At 35.3% G+C, this 19,396-nt stretch overlaps 1 protein-coding gene and 1 pseudogene across 3 annotated transcripts in view; one reads left to right on the top strand and one right to left on the bottom strand.

The window, feature by feature from the left end:
* Positions 1-591: 591 nt before the first annotated feature.
* DNAI4 (dynein axonemal intermediate chain 4) overlaps positions 592-19,396 on the bottom strand; it is a 105,305-nt gene continuing 86,500 nt past the window's right edge. For all 3 annotated transcript variants that reach the window (XM_088835367.1, XM_055403964.2, XM_088835368.1), the window contains 4 exons: positions 16,164-16,262; positions 15,320-15,546; positions 12,363-12,519; positions 592-1,874 (listed from right to left, as the gene is read on the bottom strand). In XM_088835367.1, coding sequence (XP_088691493.1) covers positions 1,812-1,874; positions 12,363-12,519; positions 15,320-15,546; positions 16,164-16,262 — 546 coding nt within the window. In that variant the 3' untranslated portion in view covers positions 592-1,811. The remainder of the gene's footprint in view (positions 1,875-12,362; positions 12,520-15,319; positions 15,547-16,163; positions 16,263-19,396) is intronic.
* On the top strand, positions 11,500-11,617 carry LOC129541880 (small nucleolar RNA SNORA70; annotated as a pseudogene).

The raw sequence follows: 19,396 nt of genomic DNA on the forward strand, positions 1-19,396 counted from the left end.
CAAAGCTGGCAAGAATGTAGAGCAATAGGAACTCTCATAAATTGCTGGTGGGAGTGAAAAATGGTATAACCACTTTGGAAGACAGTTCAGGGTTTTGTTTTTTTACAAAACTAAATATACTCTTACCATATGATCCAGAAATTGTATTCCTTGGTATTTTCTCAAAGGAGCTGAAAACTTATTATACATAAAAACCTGTGCATGGATGTTTATAGCAACTTTAATCATAACTGCCAATTTTTTAAAGCAACCAAAATGTCTTTCAGTTGGTGAATGACAAGCTGTGGTACATTCAAACACTGGATATTATTCAGCCCTAAAAAGGAATGAACTATAAAGCCATGAGCAGACATAGAAAGACCTTAAATTCATATTATTACATGAAAGAAGTCAATCTGAAAAGGTTATGTATTGTATGATTTCATGTAATGGAATAGATTCAATTCAGAGTCAGTTGCCTAGGATCCAGGAGGAATAAAATGGCTTTGCTTTTCATTTAGGCCTGATGAGCAATGAGAACAGAATATGTGAAAATTTTCTAAAATAAAAAATATAAAATAGACACATTTTTTCAATTACATTTTTATTTTGTTATACAAAGTTTTATGGAAAGTCCAAACCTTTAAAAAGAAAGACAAAGCATTAATGACTTAAACCAGCAGACAATTTATAATTTACAAATCCTAATAAACTGAACATTTATAATCCTTCTAACCTTACTTAAGCTTTCAGTCCACCTAAAAATTGCCTTTCTTTTGTTTAAAAGATGGCTCCAAAGAAATGAAGATTGTGAATGGATACTCATAAAAGGTAATTCCCACTGTTATACTGATTCCATTCTGTTTTTAATATATATTATTTTTCAGACAGTTTAGTGACTTTCAAGTGCCTTACGCTCTCCTCTCCACTTAGAATGCTTTATAGAACAGACTATACTGCCCTATGGTCTCAGTTAACAAACACCAGGACTTTTTAAAACAAACAGCAAGGAACACACTGTTGCGATCTTTATTTGAAGGAGTTGCTGCCTTGCACTCATCCTATTTCTATAAGGTTGCTCTAGAACTGTTGACAAAATAACATCCCAATGGAAACTATAGATCAGGGACGCTATATTTTATCTGGGCCTACTTAAGTCTGGGCTTAAAACCCAGAGCAGATTCTGAAGGATACAGAGAAAAATGCCCTGATGTGTCCCAGACAAATTCTTATCTCTGAATTGGGAGTGTGATGCCTGCTGGCCAAACAATGCAATTCTGACATTGGCTGTCATGTCTTTTGCTAGTCAAATAGTCTAACTCAATTCTATAGCTATACCTCTCAGATCTAAGAGTATAAAGTTCTTATTTAAAATTGGGTATGAATATCCAATATTTTCATAATGCTAGCAGCTGCATAATTTATAAACACTGGAAAACAGAGTTCGGAAAGCAGAAATTTAAAAGTGTACAGACCTTTTGTCTTAATAAAGATTCTGTTTTAAGGAATCCTAATACTTTACAAGCTTTGCTTCTAAAGGAATAACAATTTCTAACCTATTTGGATATTTTATAAATACATATTTGTACTTATAATGTCCTTGGAATATGATGAAGAAAAAGAATAGAAATAAATTTCAAAAAATAAGAAAAATAAAATGAAACTCTTACAGTTAGCTCAAATAATAAAACTAATCACATTTATCTGAAGTAAAAAATTCATAAATTTATATTAAATTTAGATGGAAGTTATACATCAAGTAGGGTTTTCTAGACTCAATATCCCAGCTTACTTCATACAAACCAGACTATTGGTTATTAAACATTGTTCTACTACTGATGATGAATTATGCTTTGACTTGATTTGGGCCCAAGCAAGGTCACTATTGCATCTCCCTGAAAAGAAAAAAAGTTACACAATTAAAATGCAATAAAACACAAATTAAGAGGTAAAGTAGTGTTTAAAATGCCATTTAAAATTTATAAGCTAGTGATGCACATATAAAGAGTATCCAATAGGACTATAAAAGAAAACAAACCAAGTTAAGTTTAAATAATAACATTTACTTCCTGGTATGAATTTGCTCTTTCCTTTGAGAGGTTCTCTTAATGAAGTTTGATAAACAACTTTATAAGGATTCAATAAAGGGACAATTTTGGCAGCTCCTGTTTAATGCTTAATCCTCAGTTTTTTCATCCATAAAATCACTTTTAGTCTTAATGCTACCTTAAGCTCTTTGTTGATCATTAGAGAGTAGTGTTTCATTAGAGAGAGTAAAACGTCTGAATTTCTGTGTGGATTAGTATTTCATTTAATAATAATGATCTTTGTATCAAAGGGGTAAGAAATGAAACTAAAGACGGGAGGTGAGTTTTTAAGAAAGACACAGTAAAAGGATGGGAATTGGAAGCAGAAGGCTAGGATTTTTCTCTATCACATAGAAAAGTTGATCTTGAGGAAATCACTGGGAATCTTAGTTTCTTTAAATGCATAATGAAAATATTAACATCCAGTTCCAAAGACTGTTGTAAGAGATGATTGAGCTAATGTAGCTGAAGGTGTTTTATAAACTGCAAAGAGTTATAAGTACCATAGATAATGTTATGTAAGTCAGTTCCTATCTTTTGGCTTATACCATACTCTCTTCGGCACCTCCCTACCCTTTTAAGCTCTGACACACCAAATCAATTGCTAAACTGGAGAGGGTGGGACAAACTGAGAGAGTAGCACTGATATATATACAATGCATGCATGCTGTGCACGCCTGCAAACTAAGCCACTTCAGTTGTGTCTGACTCCTTGTGATCCCATGGACTACAGCCTTCCAGGCTCCTCTGTCCATGGGATTCTCCAGGCAAGAATACTGGAGTGGGTTGCCATGCCCTCCTCCAGGGGATCGTCCCAATCCAGGGATAGAACCCACGTCTCTTATATCTCTTGCATTAGCAGGCAAGTTCTTAACCACTGAGCCACAAGGGAAGTCCACAATATATACATACCACTGTGGCTCAACTGGTAAAGTTCTGTCTGCAATGAGGGAGACCTGGGTTCGATCCCTGGGTTGGGAAGATCCCATGGAGAAGGGAAAGGCTACCCACTCCAGTATTTTGGCCTGGAGAATTCCATGGACTGCATACACTTTCATACACTTGACTATCACACTATATATACAATATCATGTATAAAATAGCTAGTGGAAAGTTGCTGTATTACATAGGGAGCTCAGCTTGGGGCTCTGTGAGGGGTAAGATGGGGGGTGGTAGGGAAGCTCAAATCTACCTAGATCTAGTTCAGTCTCTCACTTGGGCAGATTAGATCATTACTATAGCTTGTTCACAGTTTTATTTTAGTGCCTAAAACAGACCCTGTCACATAACACATGCTCAGTAAATACTTATTGAATGAATGGTCTATCTTTTCTGCCTTCAATGTCTCTCAACATTAATTTATATATATATATACACACACACATATACATATATACATACATACACACCTGTGTGTGTATGTATGTGAATGTATTTGTATTTTTGAAGATTTCACTTCTCTTTTTTTTTCTGTTAATTTTGGGGGGAAAAATGTACATTCAAAAGTATGTAGGAAAAGATGCAAGCATTAGTATACTGAAACATAAGGGTAGAAACAGTATTTAGGAGTGATTCTCTACAGGCTGCTTCCAAAAAAGGAGTTGGTTCATGCCACTGAAATTGGCTTCTGCCAAGTGCTTAAGCCATAATTCTGTTCAATGCAAGACTTAGGCCCCCAGCAACCAAGCCCCAGTGCACCAAGAGAGGAGCTGGTGCTTCAAACAACAATAAATGCTAATGTGGTGGTAAGTCCTGTCAACATTCAGCTACATCATAAAGTTGTAACTGCAAGGTTTGGACCCCAACCTCCTGTTCATGTCAGGCTGATGCACCACCATAAACATGAGCCCTGAGTCGGTAGGATAGGGCTAGAGCCAATGTCCCGCCATGTCCAATCACAATGATATTCTGACCCTTGGTCACACTGGGAGGGTCCAGAGTTTCAGAAATTATGTCACTTAAAACCTCCACAGCCCTTTCTCCTTCTGTGCAAGGCCAGAGAAAGTCATGGGCAATGAGAAGATGAGCAGGTGTTGTGGTCCTAAAGTTGCTATTGATCCTTTCTCCGTGGGTTTCCCTCAATGAACACTGTTCCAGCACACTCGATGCATGGGCTGTCTGGTTCTTTGCCTTTGTGAACTAGATATTTACCCTAAATCAACAAATGTCATCTTTGCCTTGAATAGTTTTTAGTAAAATAAATAAAACTTTACTGATGAAGTTCTCCTTGTACTCCTCTCCAATTCTATTCTTCCCTCACCTTTCATTTCCCAGAGGCAGTCTTAATCTTAAATTTGGTGTACATATTTCCTGTATGATGAAATCATATGACTTGCAAAATTTTGATTAACTCTTGCTTAAAATTAACAGAGAAATTGTAGGTCATAACGTTACATGATAAGATATCTTTATGGGAAATAATGTTTTGACATTAATTACTTTGAGACTTTAAATTACTATTATGATTGCAATTCTTTGCTGAAAAGCTAAGGAGGAAGTGTACCAGTTAAGCTTGTGGTCAGTTATAATTAACATAAAATCTGATTAATGATTTTTTGTTTAATCTTTCAGAAATATAACCCCCTAAACCTTTAAAATTCAATGGCCAAAAAGAATGAAAAACTTATTTGTATTAGGAAACTGTATTTATTTACTAATGTATGGAATATATTTGTTAAAAGAAAACTTTTGCTTACCAGCATTGAAATCACTCACATATATACCCCCCCCCCCACACACACACACTCGTTTTTTGAAAACATTCAGACTCTCTGATTTTAGCCTTCTGCTTACAGAGTATACTGCTCAAAATAAAAGATGTCTCTAACTGATTCAAATCAAAACACAAAAATGAAAATTTTCTTTCACTTTCTATATTCTTTTCTTTTACTAACTATAAATATAACAAGTAAAGGACATAATTTTGAGTTGTGTGTCTAAATAATATTACATAAATCATAACATATTGTATTTACCTTCCAACAATTTGCTTTTGTCATGCAACACTATGTTTTTTAAGATTTGTTCAAAATTTATCAAATTGACATATTGAAATATATATCAAACTTCTGTATTATAGTCATTTATGTGATTATGCCATATTTTATTTATCCAATCTTCCACTGATGATCATTTAGATTGTTTCCAATTTATCAATATAGAAACAAGGCTGTTATGCGTGTTCTTTTCTCATTAGCACATCTTTCAGACCACTACCAACAAATTAAACAAAGCCCTAGGAGATATACAGAATCCAAACAGACGTCATTTAAACATCTAAACATCTAGAACAATTATAGTTCTACAAGATAAGAAAACTGTTGTAATTTAGAATTAATGACACAGTCAATAAATGAATTGAAATGAATCAAGATGCAGCAACACATTCAGAGTTGCAGACTTCCAAGAAAATATGTGATATGCAGGTAATGTGTAACCAGACTTGAAGAGAATGGGCTTTGAGACGCCTCCATGTGGAGGGTGTTGACAAAACAACTAAAATAGGGCTCAGCCTGACAGCCAAGGTAGTCGGGAAAATGCCCTTGAACACCTACTATCAATATGCATCTAGGCCAGTCGAGAAAATAATCTTCAAACTATTTGGGATGTTTCACTCATTTCTTTATTGGGAAAACATGTTTGCCCTGAGAAGAATAAAAACTGAGTATAGAAATAATGCAGCAAATCAAACAGGTAATTATAATATTTTTGTATTAAAGCATTTGTACATGCTTGGTATTTTAAATATTCATTATATATAAAAGAATTTGTCATATTTGATTATCTAACAAATAAATTTATGACTCTAATGAAAATTACATATAATGTAATTAGGTAATTGATTTAGACTTGTAATCATAGATTGAAATATTATTAGTTTGTAAAAAGCATTTGAACATTTAGGAAAATTTAAGATTCAGCATAGTCAATACTTTAAACTTATTAAGTTAATAGGAATTCCTTAAGTATCTGAGATTTGTTTGCCCTAAGACAATTGAAGTATTCAAACTCCAATATATTAAATTTATAAATGTAATTTAAAAGATTCAAAGAAATTTAATTGTTACAAAAACTCACTTAAAAGTATTTATTAAAGTTTCCTAGACTTAGAATAATAAAATATATAATCTAAGAGTTTAAGGTGAACCTTGACTAAATTTTTTTTAAATTTTGTAATGTGAATGTTTTAAGTGAACCTGAACTGAGTTACCATCTCTGTCTAAAAGAAACATTTAAAAAAACTCATATCACCACCTTATATATATCCCTTAGTACACATGTGCAAGAGAATCTCATGGTATCACTGGCTTACATAATATCTGAATTTTCAGTTTTATTAAATTGCTTTCCAAAGAGGTCATGCTAATTCATATTCCCATGATCCCTGCATAAGAATTCCTAGTTCCCTACAACTCTGCTAATGCTTGATATTAACTAATATTTTAATTTTGGTAAATTTAATCTATATGAACTGGTATCTTGCAAAAATTTAATTGCACATTTCCTTATTATTCATCAGAATGAATGTTGCTTTACAAGTTTATTTGATAATTTAGTTTCCTCTACTCTGAGTTAATATTTTATTTGTTGCCCATTTAAAAAATTGAGTCATTCTTATTGTTTTGTAGGAGTTTTTACATACACTGGATATTAAATGTCTTTCATATATCTTGGAAATTTCTTCTTCCAATCTGTTGTTTTTAACTTGGAATATGAAATCCTGGACAGAAAATATGAATTTTGACAAAATAATCATACAAAAAATAATTGAGATTTATAGATAGTTTACTATGTGCCAGTAACAGTTCTAACCACTGCTGCTGCTGCTGCTAAGTCGCTTCAGTCCTGTCTGACTCTGTGCGACCCCAGAGACGCAGCCCACAGGCTCCCCCATCCCTGGGATTCTCCAGGCAAGAACACTGGAGTGGGCTGCCATTTCCTTCTCCAATGCAAGGGAGTGAAAAGTGAAAAAAGTGAAGTCGCTCAGTCGTGTCCGACTCTTAGTGACCCCATGGACTGAAGCCTACCAGGCTCCTTCGTCCATGGGATTTTCCAGGCAAGAGTACTGGGGTGGGTTGCCATTGCCTTCTCCTTTCTAACCACTTTGTACTTTAACTCATTCTTTCTTTTTTTTTTTTTAATGTAGCAGACTTTATTAAACGTTTAAGAAAGTGGATGGAACAAGTCAGCTTTACAGATATTAAAACAACTTAAAATTGAATTATAAACAACAGGGTACCTAAAAGGCCATCCTTTCCTCTCCTTTTTTTTTTTTTTAACCATGCTCACCTTCCAGACTGAAATGTTTTCATTCTTTCTAACAACCTTTGATTCTAGTGCCAATATTATACCTATTTTACAAATGAAGAAAAGGAAAAAATTTGAAAAGAATTAGAAGATTTGGGGTGGTCATTTTTTTAAAAATCTATCCTGACTTTAAATTATTAACACATTATCCTACATTTTCTTTTAGGAGTTTATTTTCCCCATAGTCTTCAATCCATTTGCCGTTCACTATTACACAAAATGTGAGATGCGGGTTTAATTTTTTCCCTCTTTGTCACTTCTGGAATCCAGTACTTTTGCCTAGAAAATCCCATGGATGGAGGAGCCTGGTAGGCTGCAGTCCATGGGGTCGCTACGAGTCAGACATGACTGAGTGACTTCACTTTCACTTTTCACTTTCACACACTGGAGAAGGAAATGGCAACCCACTCCAGTGTTCTTGTCTGGAGGATCCCAGGGACGGGGGAGCCTGGTGGGCTGCCATCTATGGGGTCACACAGAGTTGGACACAACTGAAGTGACTTAGCAGCAGCAGCAGCAAATTCATGGGGTCGCAGAGAGTCGGACACGACTGAGCGACTGAACTGAACTGAACTGAACTGAATCTGTATGAAAGTGAAAGTCGCTCAGTCCTGTCAAACTCTTTGTCATCCCATGGACTATACAGTTCATGGAATTCTCCAGGCCTGAATATTGGACTGGGTAGCCTTTCCCTTCTCCAAGGGATCTTCCCAACCCAGGGATCGAACCCAGGTCTCTGGCATTGCAGGCGAATTCTTTACCAGCTGAGCCACAAGGAAAGCCCAAGAATACTGGAGTGGGTAGCCTATCCCTCCTCCAGTAGATCTTCCTGACCCAGGAATTGAAGTGGAATCGGATTGCGATTCCCTACATTGCAAGCGGATTCTTTACCAACTGAGCTATCAGAGAAGCCCTGGCAATCTATATAATAAAGATCAAATTCCTTATCTTGGCAGTCACACATTTTCTGGTCCTAAATGGCCTGACTGGTCCTTTTGTTGCTCTTTTCTCAAGCGATCTCTTTACCAGTCAAAAAGTCTACTCACGATGTCCTTAAAATGCCAAGTTCAGTTCAGTTCAGTCGCTCAGTCCTGTCCAACTCCTTGTGACCTCATGGACTGCAGCATGCCAGGGACCTCTTCAATTCTATATTTTTGTTCAAGCCTTTCTCTCGGTCTGGAATAACAGATCTACTCTCTTGTCTACAGGGAAAATCCTGATCCTCTAAAACATTGTTGAAATTCAGTCCCCTGTGTGAAAGTCGTCCCCAAACCATTCTTATTTTTTCTTTTTCTTCTTCCTATTCTCCTTTCAAAAGTCAACTATTTTCCTGCTCTGTGTTCCTATAGGAGTTTGTTTATTATTTTGTTCTTTATGACCCAATTGTGTTTCTTAAGCATATGTTGTTTCTTTCTTAGACACCATATGCCTTTTGTCTGTAGGTTTGTTCATTCACACATCTATTCAACATTTGCTGAATGTCTATTATGTGCTAGTGCTATGCTAGATACTTGAATATAAAAGTTTCAAACAGCTCAAATTAGTAAGAAAGACATGTATACAAAATATTATAATTTATATTGATAAATTATTGTAGCATATGATAGGTACTAGATAAAAATATATGTGATGAAAAGAATCGACATGCTAATGCTTACAGATTTCCCTCCAACCACTACACCAACACATACAAATAAAAATTTTGAAAAAATTCAAGCCCTTCTTCCCCACTGCCCTAGTTCAGAGTTTGTGGACAGGTTCTTAGTACTGAAAGAATTACAGAGAAAAAAAAGGATGGATTCAGCCCTTGAGTTTATATTTAGGATTTGAGAGCTATGGGTGGAAGAAGCAAAAGGAATACTATGAACTATATATTTGGATTCATTTTAATGTTTCTTGGAAAGACTTAAATAAAGAATAGAATTCTCTTTTAATTTCTTTTGGCTGTTGAGCTGTATATCTTAAACAAAGTTCACTATGAGCACAAACATCCCCATCCTGTTAAAATATCTTGTATTCAATGAATGTGTGAGAAAATGAAAATATTAAAATAGTTTATATCATGTAAAGAATAGGCATTAGAGATGCATTCCTCAGAGCACACTCAAACTATTGTGTAAGGAGACCAATGCATTTAACAATTACTTGATGTACTATAATGACTTGTAAAACAGATAAGTATAAGACTAAAATTCACTTATGATCCTACCTCTAAGAAACAATGCTTCTAATATGTGATTTTTTTTCTCTAGCTTTACAATGCATATTTATTCAAAAACATTTATTGATAACTACTATAAGCCAGACACTGTACTAAGCCACAGGGACATAGCCCAGAACAATAGAGACAAATTCAGTGTTTATATAGAGCTTATAATCTAGCTGTGGGAGATGGGCAATTAACAAAATAAATCAATCAAAACTTCAGTATTCTTCCCTGGGAAATTCCATGGACAGAGGAGCCTTGCAGTCTACAGTCCCTGGGGTGTCAAAGAGCAGGACACCACTGAGTGACTGAGAGCACGCGCGCATGCACACACATACACACACACAAAGACAAGTGTTATTAAGAAAATTAGTCATGGAAGAGTATTGAATAGGGAGTGCGGGGGAAAGTAGAAGCAGCAATTTTAAATAAGGTTGCCAGGGAAGACTTCACTAAGAAATTGACATTTGAGCAAAGACTGCAAGTGGGTAGAGGATCAAACCACGCACAACGTCCCAACCAAGCTAGTATGTATGTATGTAGTCAGTACTTTCTGTCTGCTTGTTTGTTTAACATTTATAGTCCATATGGCTGGGGTAAAACTCCACCTCTTACATGTAAGCCAAATCTAATCAGCACTTCTGACTTTCCTAGTCATATTTCCCTCTGGTTGGATATTTAGATTGGTTTCTTTTCCTTTTTTACTTTCCTTTTCTTTTTTGTCTCATCCTATCACAAAACATGCTATAATTTCTTAGATTGCCTTTATGAATATTTCTGTAAGATAGAGTTCCAAAAGTCAACAATTCTGGCTCAGATTGCCAAATTGCTCCCAAAGAACTTACACTAATTTTTATTTCAACTGTCAGTATAAGAGAGGACCTATCTTACTAAATGTCTGTCAGTAATAAGTAAGGGGACGACCGAGAATGAGAGGGCTGGATGGCATCACCGAGTCTGTGGGCATGAGTTTAAGTGAACTCCGGGAGTTGGTGATGGACAGGGAGGCCTGGCGTGCTGGGATTCATGGGGTTGCGGAGAGTCGGACACGACTGAGCGACTGAACTGAACTGAATAAGTAGTCCAATTAAAAGAATTTCTGTTAATTTGATATATGAGAATTCTATCAAATGATGCTTTTCATTTAACTTAATGAAATATTTTTTGTTAATAAGGTTAAATTTTAAAATATATTTGCCAGCCATATTTTGTGAATGAACTGTTCCTGACCTCACTCACCCTTCTATTGGAGTCTTAGTGTTTTTTCTTATTGATTTGTGTATATTTTTAATATTGGTAACATGTTGATATATTCATAGCAATATTTAGCAGATCATTCCTTAAACTAGAAATCTAAACATAAACAGAAAAAAACTGAAAAGCTATCTTGAAAATAATGGACATCTATATAGTGTGTGTGTATATACACAATGGAATATTACCCAGAAATTTTAAGAAAATGAAATTCTGCCACTTGCAACAACATGGATAGATTTGGAGGGTATCACACTTAGTGAAATAAGTCAGAGAAAGACAAATACTATATGCTTTCACATATATGTGGAATGTAAAAAATAAAATGAATGAATGAATGTAACAAAATAGAAACAAGACTCACAGATACAGAGAACAAATCAGTGGTTACCAGTGGGGAAAGGGGAGGAGAGAGTAGCAAGATAAGGGAACAAAAATTTTTTAAACAAAAAATAAGCAAAAAACTAAATATATAATATTAAAAACAGTGGGCATCTAGTGATGCTGATTTACTTATCAAAGTTTTATAACAAAGCTTTGATATCTGAAGATCAGAGTTAGGGAAGAGGATAATGTCAAACCAATAGAAACAAATGGCAACCTTAGGAATACTGGATAACATCTAAAAATATTATTTCCAAAAAAAATTAAAAATATTATTTCTTTTTGCATCAGTTAGGCTGAATGTGCTGTTCCTCACAGGGCCCAGCGTGCAATGGCTGCAAACAGCAGCCTCCTTGGCTATTGCCTGTACAGGTTACCCTAAGGGATATTGGAGATAACTCTTTCTACTGGACCTTCATGACTGGCATGCTGTTCTTTCTAGGCTCCAGACAGGTATGCTTGGTGCCTTTGGAAATCCCAGAGAGCAGTGGCCAGAGTCATAATGGCCATCCACACCTAGCAGCAGAACAATAAGCATGTGATCGAGGCCCTCCTGAGAGCTAAGCTCAAGTTCCCTGGCCACCAGATGATCCACATCTCCAAGATGTGGGAATTTACTAAGTTTAATGCAGGTGAATTTGAAAACACAATGGTAGAAAAGTGGCTCATCCTAGATGACTGTAGGGTCAAATATATCCCTAATTGTGGCCCTCTGACAAATGGGTCCTGCACTCATGAGTGCCTTGGCGCTGCCCCTTCTTACTCACACTTACCCATAAATTCTACTTTCTTGACAAAAATAAATAAAAATATTATATCTTGTAAAAGTCTTTGAATATTTGCAGAGAACAGTCACAACCATAAACTAGGGACAGTTTTAAATTATTTCATATAATATTTATAATTATTCTGCTAAACATTATTTACTTTTAAAAATACAGAACGATGTTTTCATTTAACAGATAAAGACTGTGAGGTTCAAATAAAATAAGCCTACTAGGCACCATGCCACTCTTGGGACTTACATATATCTTTCCACTGTGCCACACTTCAGATATTTGAGAAATGTAAGTCTCTTGTATAACACAAAACTATAGCTGAATAAAATCATAAAATGACATAAGATTTTGACTTTCAAGTCTTACCCTGTTAGAGTCCAAAGTAGTGGGCATATTTTTTAATTCATACACAGCAACTTGTCCATCGCTATCTCCCACCAGAAGGCAATCTGTTTGCTTAGCAAAAAGAACAGTTGTGAACTTGATTCCAGGGTTAGCAACATTGACAATCAGAGGGTCCAAACTGTAATGAAATATCATATTTGTAAATTTAGTTATTGTTAATATGTTCTTTTTACATACAGACTAAGAAAAGTCTGAGATATTTGTGATTTCATGTAACAAAAACCAAAAGTGTCTTTACGTGTTTTCAAAAGGAAAATAACTACTTTTCACCCTTTATTCAATCAAAGCTTTCATTCTTTCAATAAACTAATTTCAGCTAAATAAAGTATTCACAATTAAGATGTGAACTCATACTTTAAACTCCTGTGATAATTAATTTTATGCATTAATTTGGTGAGGCTGTGGTTTCCAGTTGTTTAGTCAAACACCAGTCTACACACGGATGTGAAGGTATGATATGATTAACTTAAATCAGTAGAATTTGAATAAAGCAAATTATCCTTCACAAAGTGAGTTGGCCTCATTTAATTTGTTGAAAGCCTTAAAAGAAAAGACTGAGGTCCTCAAAACAGAATAAATTTCTGCCTCTATATTGCCTTTGCACTCAAGACTGCAACATGGACTCCCCTGATGGAAATTCTGGCTTGCTACCCTGTCAATCAAACTTGGGAATTGCCAGGCCCCACAATCACATGAGCCAATATTTTTAAATCTCTCTCTCTCTTTCTCTCTCCTTTCCTCCCACCATCTCTATTTTATGGGTTCAATTTCTCTGAGGATCCCTAGTACAAATTCTTAAATAATAAATGTCTTAAGGGAAGGATGTTTTGATCCAAATGAATCCCTAGACCATAAGTGAATCTGAACAAGATTTAGAACCTTGTTCCAAGGTTCTCCAAACAAGAAGGTTCTCTACTCTTGCTCATCCAAAGCAATCCATTGACATTCTTATAAAAGAAGCAGTAACTTGCATACTTCTTCTGAAGAAATTTTGCCTAGGAACTACAATTTTACTAGGAAAAAAAAAATCAGAGATGACACTCCTTTAAGTAACCACTTTCTACATTAGTCATCTCATACACAAAAATAAATTGCTTTGTGTTGTACTCCTTGAGTGTTTGGTTCAAATTGTTTTATAGAATGAGTCGTGACAAATTTTAAAGTTACTAAACTATTAATCTCTAGGAAAAAATCTGCAATTATTAATAAACCCATTGAATTTTATATCATTTATTTAAAATAAGAAAGTATTTCCATGTTTCTTCTCCTTAATCACTTGCCTAAAAGTCTACAATATTTTCTAATATTGAAATAATGATTGAAGAAGTAGAATCATTAAACACAATTCCAGCACTGTATAAACTTTCATATTAAAAAGGACAGTCTAGGGCTCTCTAATAACTTTGATGTAACACTTAAAATTTTTTTTATTAAATGCATGTCTCTTCAAATATGTTTTAAAATGAGATAAGATAATAAATAAATATCATAAAAAAATACTTATTTTGCACCCTTTCTTTATCTTACTAATGAAAGGTCTTCAGTTAAGAACAATTAGAAAAGTGCCTCTCTGCATTCTTCCATAAACCAGACAATGACAAAGAATTCAAGGTAGCTATGATATCCTGGGATTGCTGGGAGAAATATCAATAACCTCAGCTATGCAGATGATACTACCCGTATGGCAGAAAGTGAAGAGGAACTAAAAAGCCTCTTGATGAAAGTGAAAGAGGAGAGTGAAAAGGTTGGCTTGAAGCTCACCATTCAGAAAACAAAGATTATGGCATCTGGTCCCATCACTTCATGGGAAATAGATGGAAAAACAGTGGAAACAGTGTCAGACTTTATTTTTGGGGGCTCCAAAATCACTGCAGATGCTGACTGCAGCCAGGAAATTAAAAGACGCTTACTCCTTGGAAGGAAAGTTATGACCAACCTTGATACTATATTAAAAAGCAGAGACATTACTTTGCCAACAAAGGTCTGTCTAGTCAAGGCTATGGTTTTTCCCGTGGTCATGTATGGATGTGAGAGTTGGACTGTGAAGAAAGCTGATCGCCGAAGAATTGATGCTTTAGAACTGTGGTGTTGGAGAAGACTCTTGAGAGTCCCTTGGACTGCAAGGAGATCCAACCAGTCCATTCTAAAGGAGATCAATCCTGGGTGTTCATTGGAAGGACTGATGCTAAAGCTGAAACTGCAATACTTTGGCCACCTCATGCGACGAATTGACTCACTGGAAAAGAGTCTGATGCTGGGAAAGGTTGGGGGCGGGAGGAGAAGGGGACGACAGAGAATGAGATGGCTGGATGGCATCACCGAGTCTGTGGACATGAGTTTGAGTGAACTCTGGGAGTTGGTGATGGACAGGGAGGCCTGGAGTGCTGTGATTCATGGGGTCGCGGAGAGTCGGACACGACTGAGCGACTGAACTGAACTGATGATATCCTGTATCAGTCTATAAAAATTTGATGAGAGACTACCATGGTGTTTCAATGGCTAAGACTCCATGCTCCCAATGAAGGGTACCTGGGTTCAACCCTTGGTCAGGGAACTAGATCCCACATACTGCAACTAAGTTTGCATGTCACAACTAAAAGATCTTACATGCTACAACTAACATCTGATGCAGCCAAATAAATAAATAAATATTTTTTAAAATTGAGGCAATAGAGTAACCTATTTTCATTCAAATATTTTAAAACTATTAATACATATGATATAGGTAATTAATATATTATCCTGGCACATCACTTTATCCATAAAGGACTCTCACAGTGTGAACTATTACTTGTTTTAAAGTAACTACAGTTCTCTCTAAGCAATGTCAAAACCACCAGGCATCATTTAGATGGAACTGTAATTATCTTCTACTTTTATTATCTACAATTACCTTCAAGAAAAATGTTAATATTTACGTGCTAATGTGAAGGTCCCAAATCTCCACTCTGCTCTCATTTGCGGCTGCAAATATGTAGGATGATTTTGGAGACCAGGCAATATCATAAACAACATAAGTAGTTGGATAAAAACTCAAAAATGGTTTGAGATTCTCATGTTGCCATATAATAACACCCCAATCTGCAGAACAGCTTAAGAAAACATCATGGCAAAATGGGTTCCATGCTATTTTATACACTGGTCCCTAGGATTAGAAAAATAAATTAAAATACATAGCAAGGAGTATTTAATGTCTTATACTTTAAATTTGACCAACAAACTTAAAATGCTCAGATTTCTAAAAGCTTCATACACCATGCATTATTGCATTATTGTGTAAGTATTATCTTAGCTAAGAATACTAGGCCAAAGTTGAATCTCTTCCCCAAATTATGGCATACAGAAGCATACAAATATATCTGCTACAGTACTTACTAAATATTAATATATACTATAGTATTTAAAAATATTTAGAAATATTAAGAAAAATAAAAATAAAGGAGAAAATGAAGAAAACATGGTAGGAACTATCATTTAAAAATGTAGGGAATACGTATATGCCAGAGACAACTTTATTGCATGTTAAATCAGCAGTCTTTTAGAAGTAAAATTGTGCCCTAATAACTTATGAAAAGAAATCAAGGATATCTAGAAGCCAAATTAAAAGCCCCACATACTATGGGTGTTTTACATACAAATTTAAGCTTGTATTTTTAAATCTGAAGTTATAAATTATTGCATAAAATACTGTGTCTAATGATACTGTTTTTTCAGCAATATAACAAGATAAAATTTTCCATACCTGCTGCAATTAAAACTAACCTTATGTCCTCTATAGGTATCTAGATATTGTTCATTATATGAACAGGAACACTTGTGAATATGACCTTCTTCAGTACCAGCCAAATAAATATTTGTGTCCTAAACACAAAAAAATCAAAATGCATTAATTTGTGATGCGTTAGTAAATGTGCTAAATAGAAGACAGAATTCAAGATTTCTTAAAATAAGTTCAAGAACCAAAACTAGAAATACTGTCTTGTAGACAACTGACTGTTGTCTTTTTCTTTCGATCATGATTTTATAATAATTAAACTCCCTGAAGGATGGCTGTGCAAAGAAACTATAGATTATTTTCTTTGCTAAAATAGAGTGTAGAACTTAGTATCCTATCTAGAAATAACATGGACAAACATTCACTTAAAATGAGGAAGAAACTTTCTAACATTTAGAGCTACCTGACAAGAGAACCAACAGTCCAGGGAAACAGTATTATTTCACTAGAATTAGTCAAAGAGAAGACAGATGACTTAACAAGAACTTGATTCTTTCTGAGAATGAGATATTAAACTAGACGGAGTCTGAGACATCTCAGATGTATGTACCAAATAGGGATTTAAAATGTGTTTTCTATACTGAAGTTATAGTCAGAAAGTCTGAAAGTCAGGGCTCTATGTGGAGCTATGTCAAGTCAGCACCACCTGATAGTATTACAGAACTGCAGAATGTCAGGCCCTGCCCCAGACCTGCTGAATCAGAATCATTTTAACAAGATTCCCAGGTAAGTTATAAGAACCCTGAAATCTGAGACACATTGCTTTAGCATATATCAGTACTTAAGAATGCAATTACTAGATCATAGGGGTCTATGTAGTTTAAATTACATAATAAAGTCCATTTTCCCCCCAAAGTAGTATTACCAATTTACATTCAGCAGCATATAAAAGTTCCTTTTGACACACATTTTCTTCAACAGTTTGGTTACATCAGAAATCTTAGATTTTGCCATTCTATTAGGTATTAACTTACACTGGATGGTTTTAAGTTTCATTTATATGGATATTAACAAAGTTGAGCACATTTTTATGTTTATTGGCCAACTGAATCTCCTCTTCTGTTCATATTTCTTGACCACTTTACTAATAATCTTTCTTTTTCATATTCATTTGAATAAGTTCCTAATGTATTCTATTACATATGCTTTGTCTATTATTAGGTTGCAAAAATCTTCTCCCAGCATACAGTTTATTTTTTTTACAAACCTTTAGTGTCATTTGGTAAACAAAAGTTCTTATTTTAATGTAGCTGGTATTATATATTTTACATAATTAGGATTTTGTTCTTAAAGAAACTGTTCCTACTTTGAAGTCATAGAGTCAATCTCCCATATCTTCTTCTAAAAGTTTTTGTATATAAAGGGGCAGAGATCTAATTCCTTTTTAATATATGAACAATGATTATCTCAGTAGTATTTATAAGTAGGTCATCTTTCTCTGGGCTTCCCTGGTGGCTCAATGGTAAAGAACCTGCCTGCCAATGCAGGAGACACAAGAGATGTGAGTTCAATCCCTGGGTTGGCATAATCCCCTGGAGGACGGCATGGCAACCCACTCCAGCATTCTTGCCTGGAGAATCCCATGTACAGAGGAGCCTGGTGGGCTACAGTCCATAGCGTCACAAAGAGTTGGACATGACTGAAACAACTTAGCACATAGATAAACTTCTTTCTGTAGAGCTTCTCAAGGTCGCTGTCTAAAGCTGGGTTCCTCAGTATACAAACCTGAGACTGAGATTTCCATGCAAGAGGTTTATTTGGTAAGTTCTCTCAGAAACAACCTCTTTGAGGGAAACAGGAATGGGTAGAGATTTAAGTTAAACTATGATGTAGCTGCAACAGAGTGCTCAGTCCAACCTATAATAAGCTTTGGAGCTGAGATAGGCCTTCAGAGTTCTACGTTCAGACAAAGGGGTCAAACATGTCACACCTCTTCCCAAACACAAATTAGTCAAGAATGATGACAGTCTCAAACCAAACTAAATCAACAATCAAACTAAAGGTAAATTGTGTAAATATCACAAAGGCAGAGATTCTAGGACTGGATAAAAAAGCAAAATTCAACTATATGCTGCCTATAAGAAACATACTTTAAATATAAAGACATAAATAGGTTAAATGTAAAAGAATGTAAAATGATAAACTGTGCTAATATTAATTAAAAGAAAGGTGTAGTGGCTACATTAATGTCAGACTAAGTAGATTTCAGAGTAAAGAATGTTACCAGCTATAAATAAGGTCATTGTATAATAAGGGAATTGCTTAATCAAGAGAACATGACAATACTAAACACTTATGTACTTAAAGCTTCAAGATACATAAAGAGAAAATTGATAGAATCTCAAAGTGAGAAAAGACAAATTCACAGTTATGGTTAGACACTTCAATACCTTTCTGTCAATAAATCATGAAAGAAACAGGCAGAAAATCAAGAAGGATATAGTGAACTTGAACAATATCATCAACCAACTTAACCTGATTGATATTCACAGAACATTTCACCCAACAGTAGCAGAATATACACTTTTCTCAAATGCACAGTGAATATTTACAAGTAAACATCACATTCTAGGCTCTAAAACAAATCTCAATAAATTCAAAAGGATCCCGTTTATAAAAAGTTTTTCTCTGATCATGACGGAATTGAATTAGAAACCAACAGAAAGATCCTTAGAAAAACCTTGAATATTTGGAAACTAAATAACATGCATTATCAGTCAAAGAAGAAATCAAAGGAGCAATATTGATGTTTTGAGCCAGCTAATTCTTTGGGTGGGGAGAGGATGGTGGTTGTCTTGTGCATTGTAGAGTGTTTAGCAGCATCCCTGGACTCTCCTCCCTACATCCCACCTCCCACAGCTGAAACAAACAAAAATATCTGAAGAAGACATTGTGAAATGTCGCTAATGGAAAGTACTCCCCTCCCTGCCCACATTGAGAACCACTCTTCTAGAGTCAAGGTGAATGAATGCAGTGAGAATATGACTGCAGTGATAAAAGGGCTTCCCTGGTGACTCAGAGGTAAAGAATCTGCTTGCAATACAGGAGACCAGGGTTTCATCCCTGGGTCAGGAAAGATCCTCTGGAGAAAGGATTGGCTACCCACCCCAGTGTTCTTGATTGGAGAGTCCCAGGGACAGAGGAGCCTGGCGGGCTACAGTCCATGGGGTCACAAAGAGTTAGACACAACTGAGTAACCACATACACAGTGATAAAAGTG

Source organism: Moschus berezovskii, chromosome 4, assembly GCF_049115385.1.
Source record: "Moschus berezovskii isolate FMDL1 chromosome 4, NW_MosBer_1.0, whole genome shotgun sequence".
NCBI lineage: Eukaryota > Metazoa > Chordata > Mammalia > Artiodactyla > Moschidae > Moschus > Moschus berezovskii.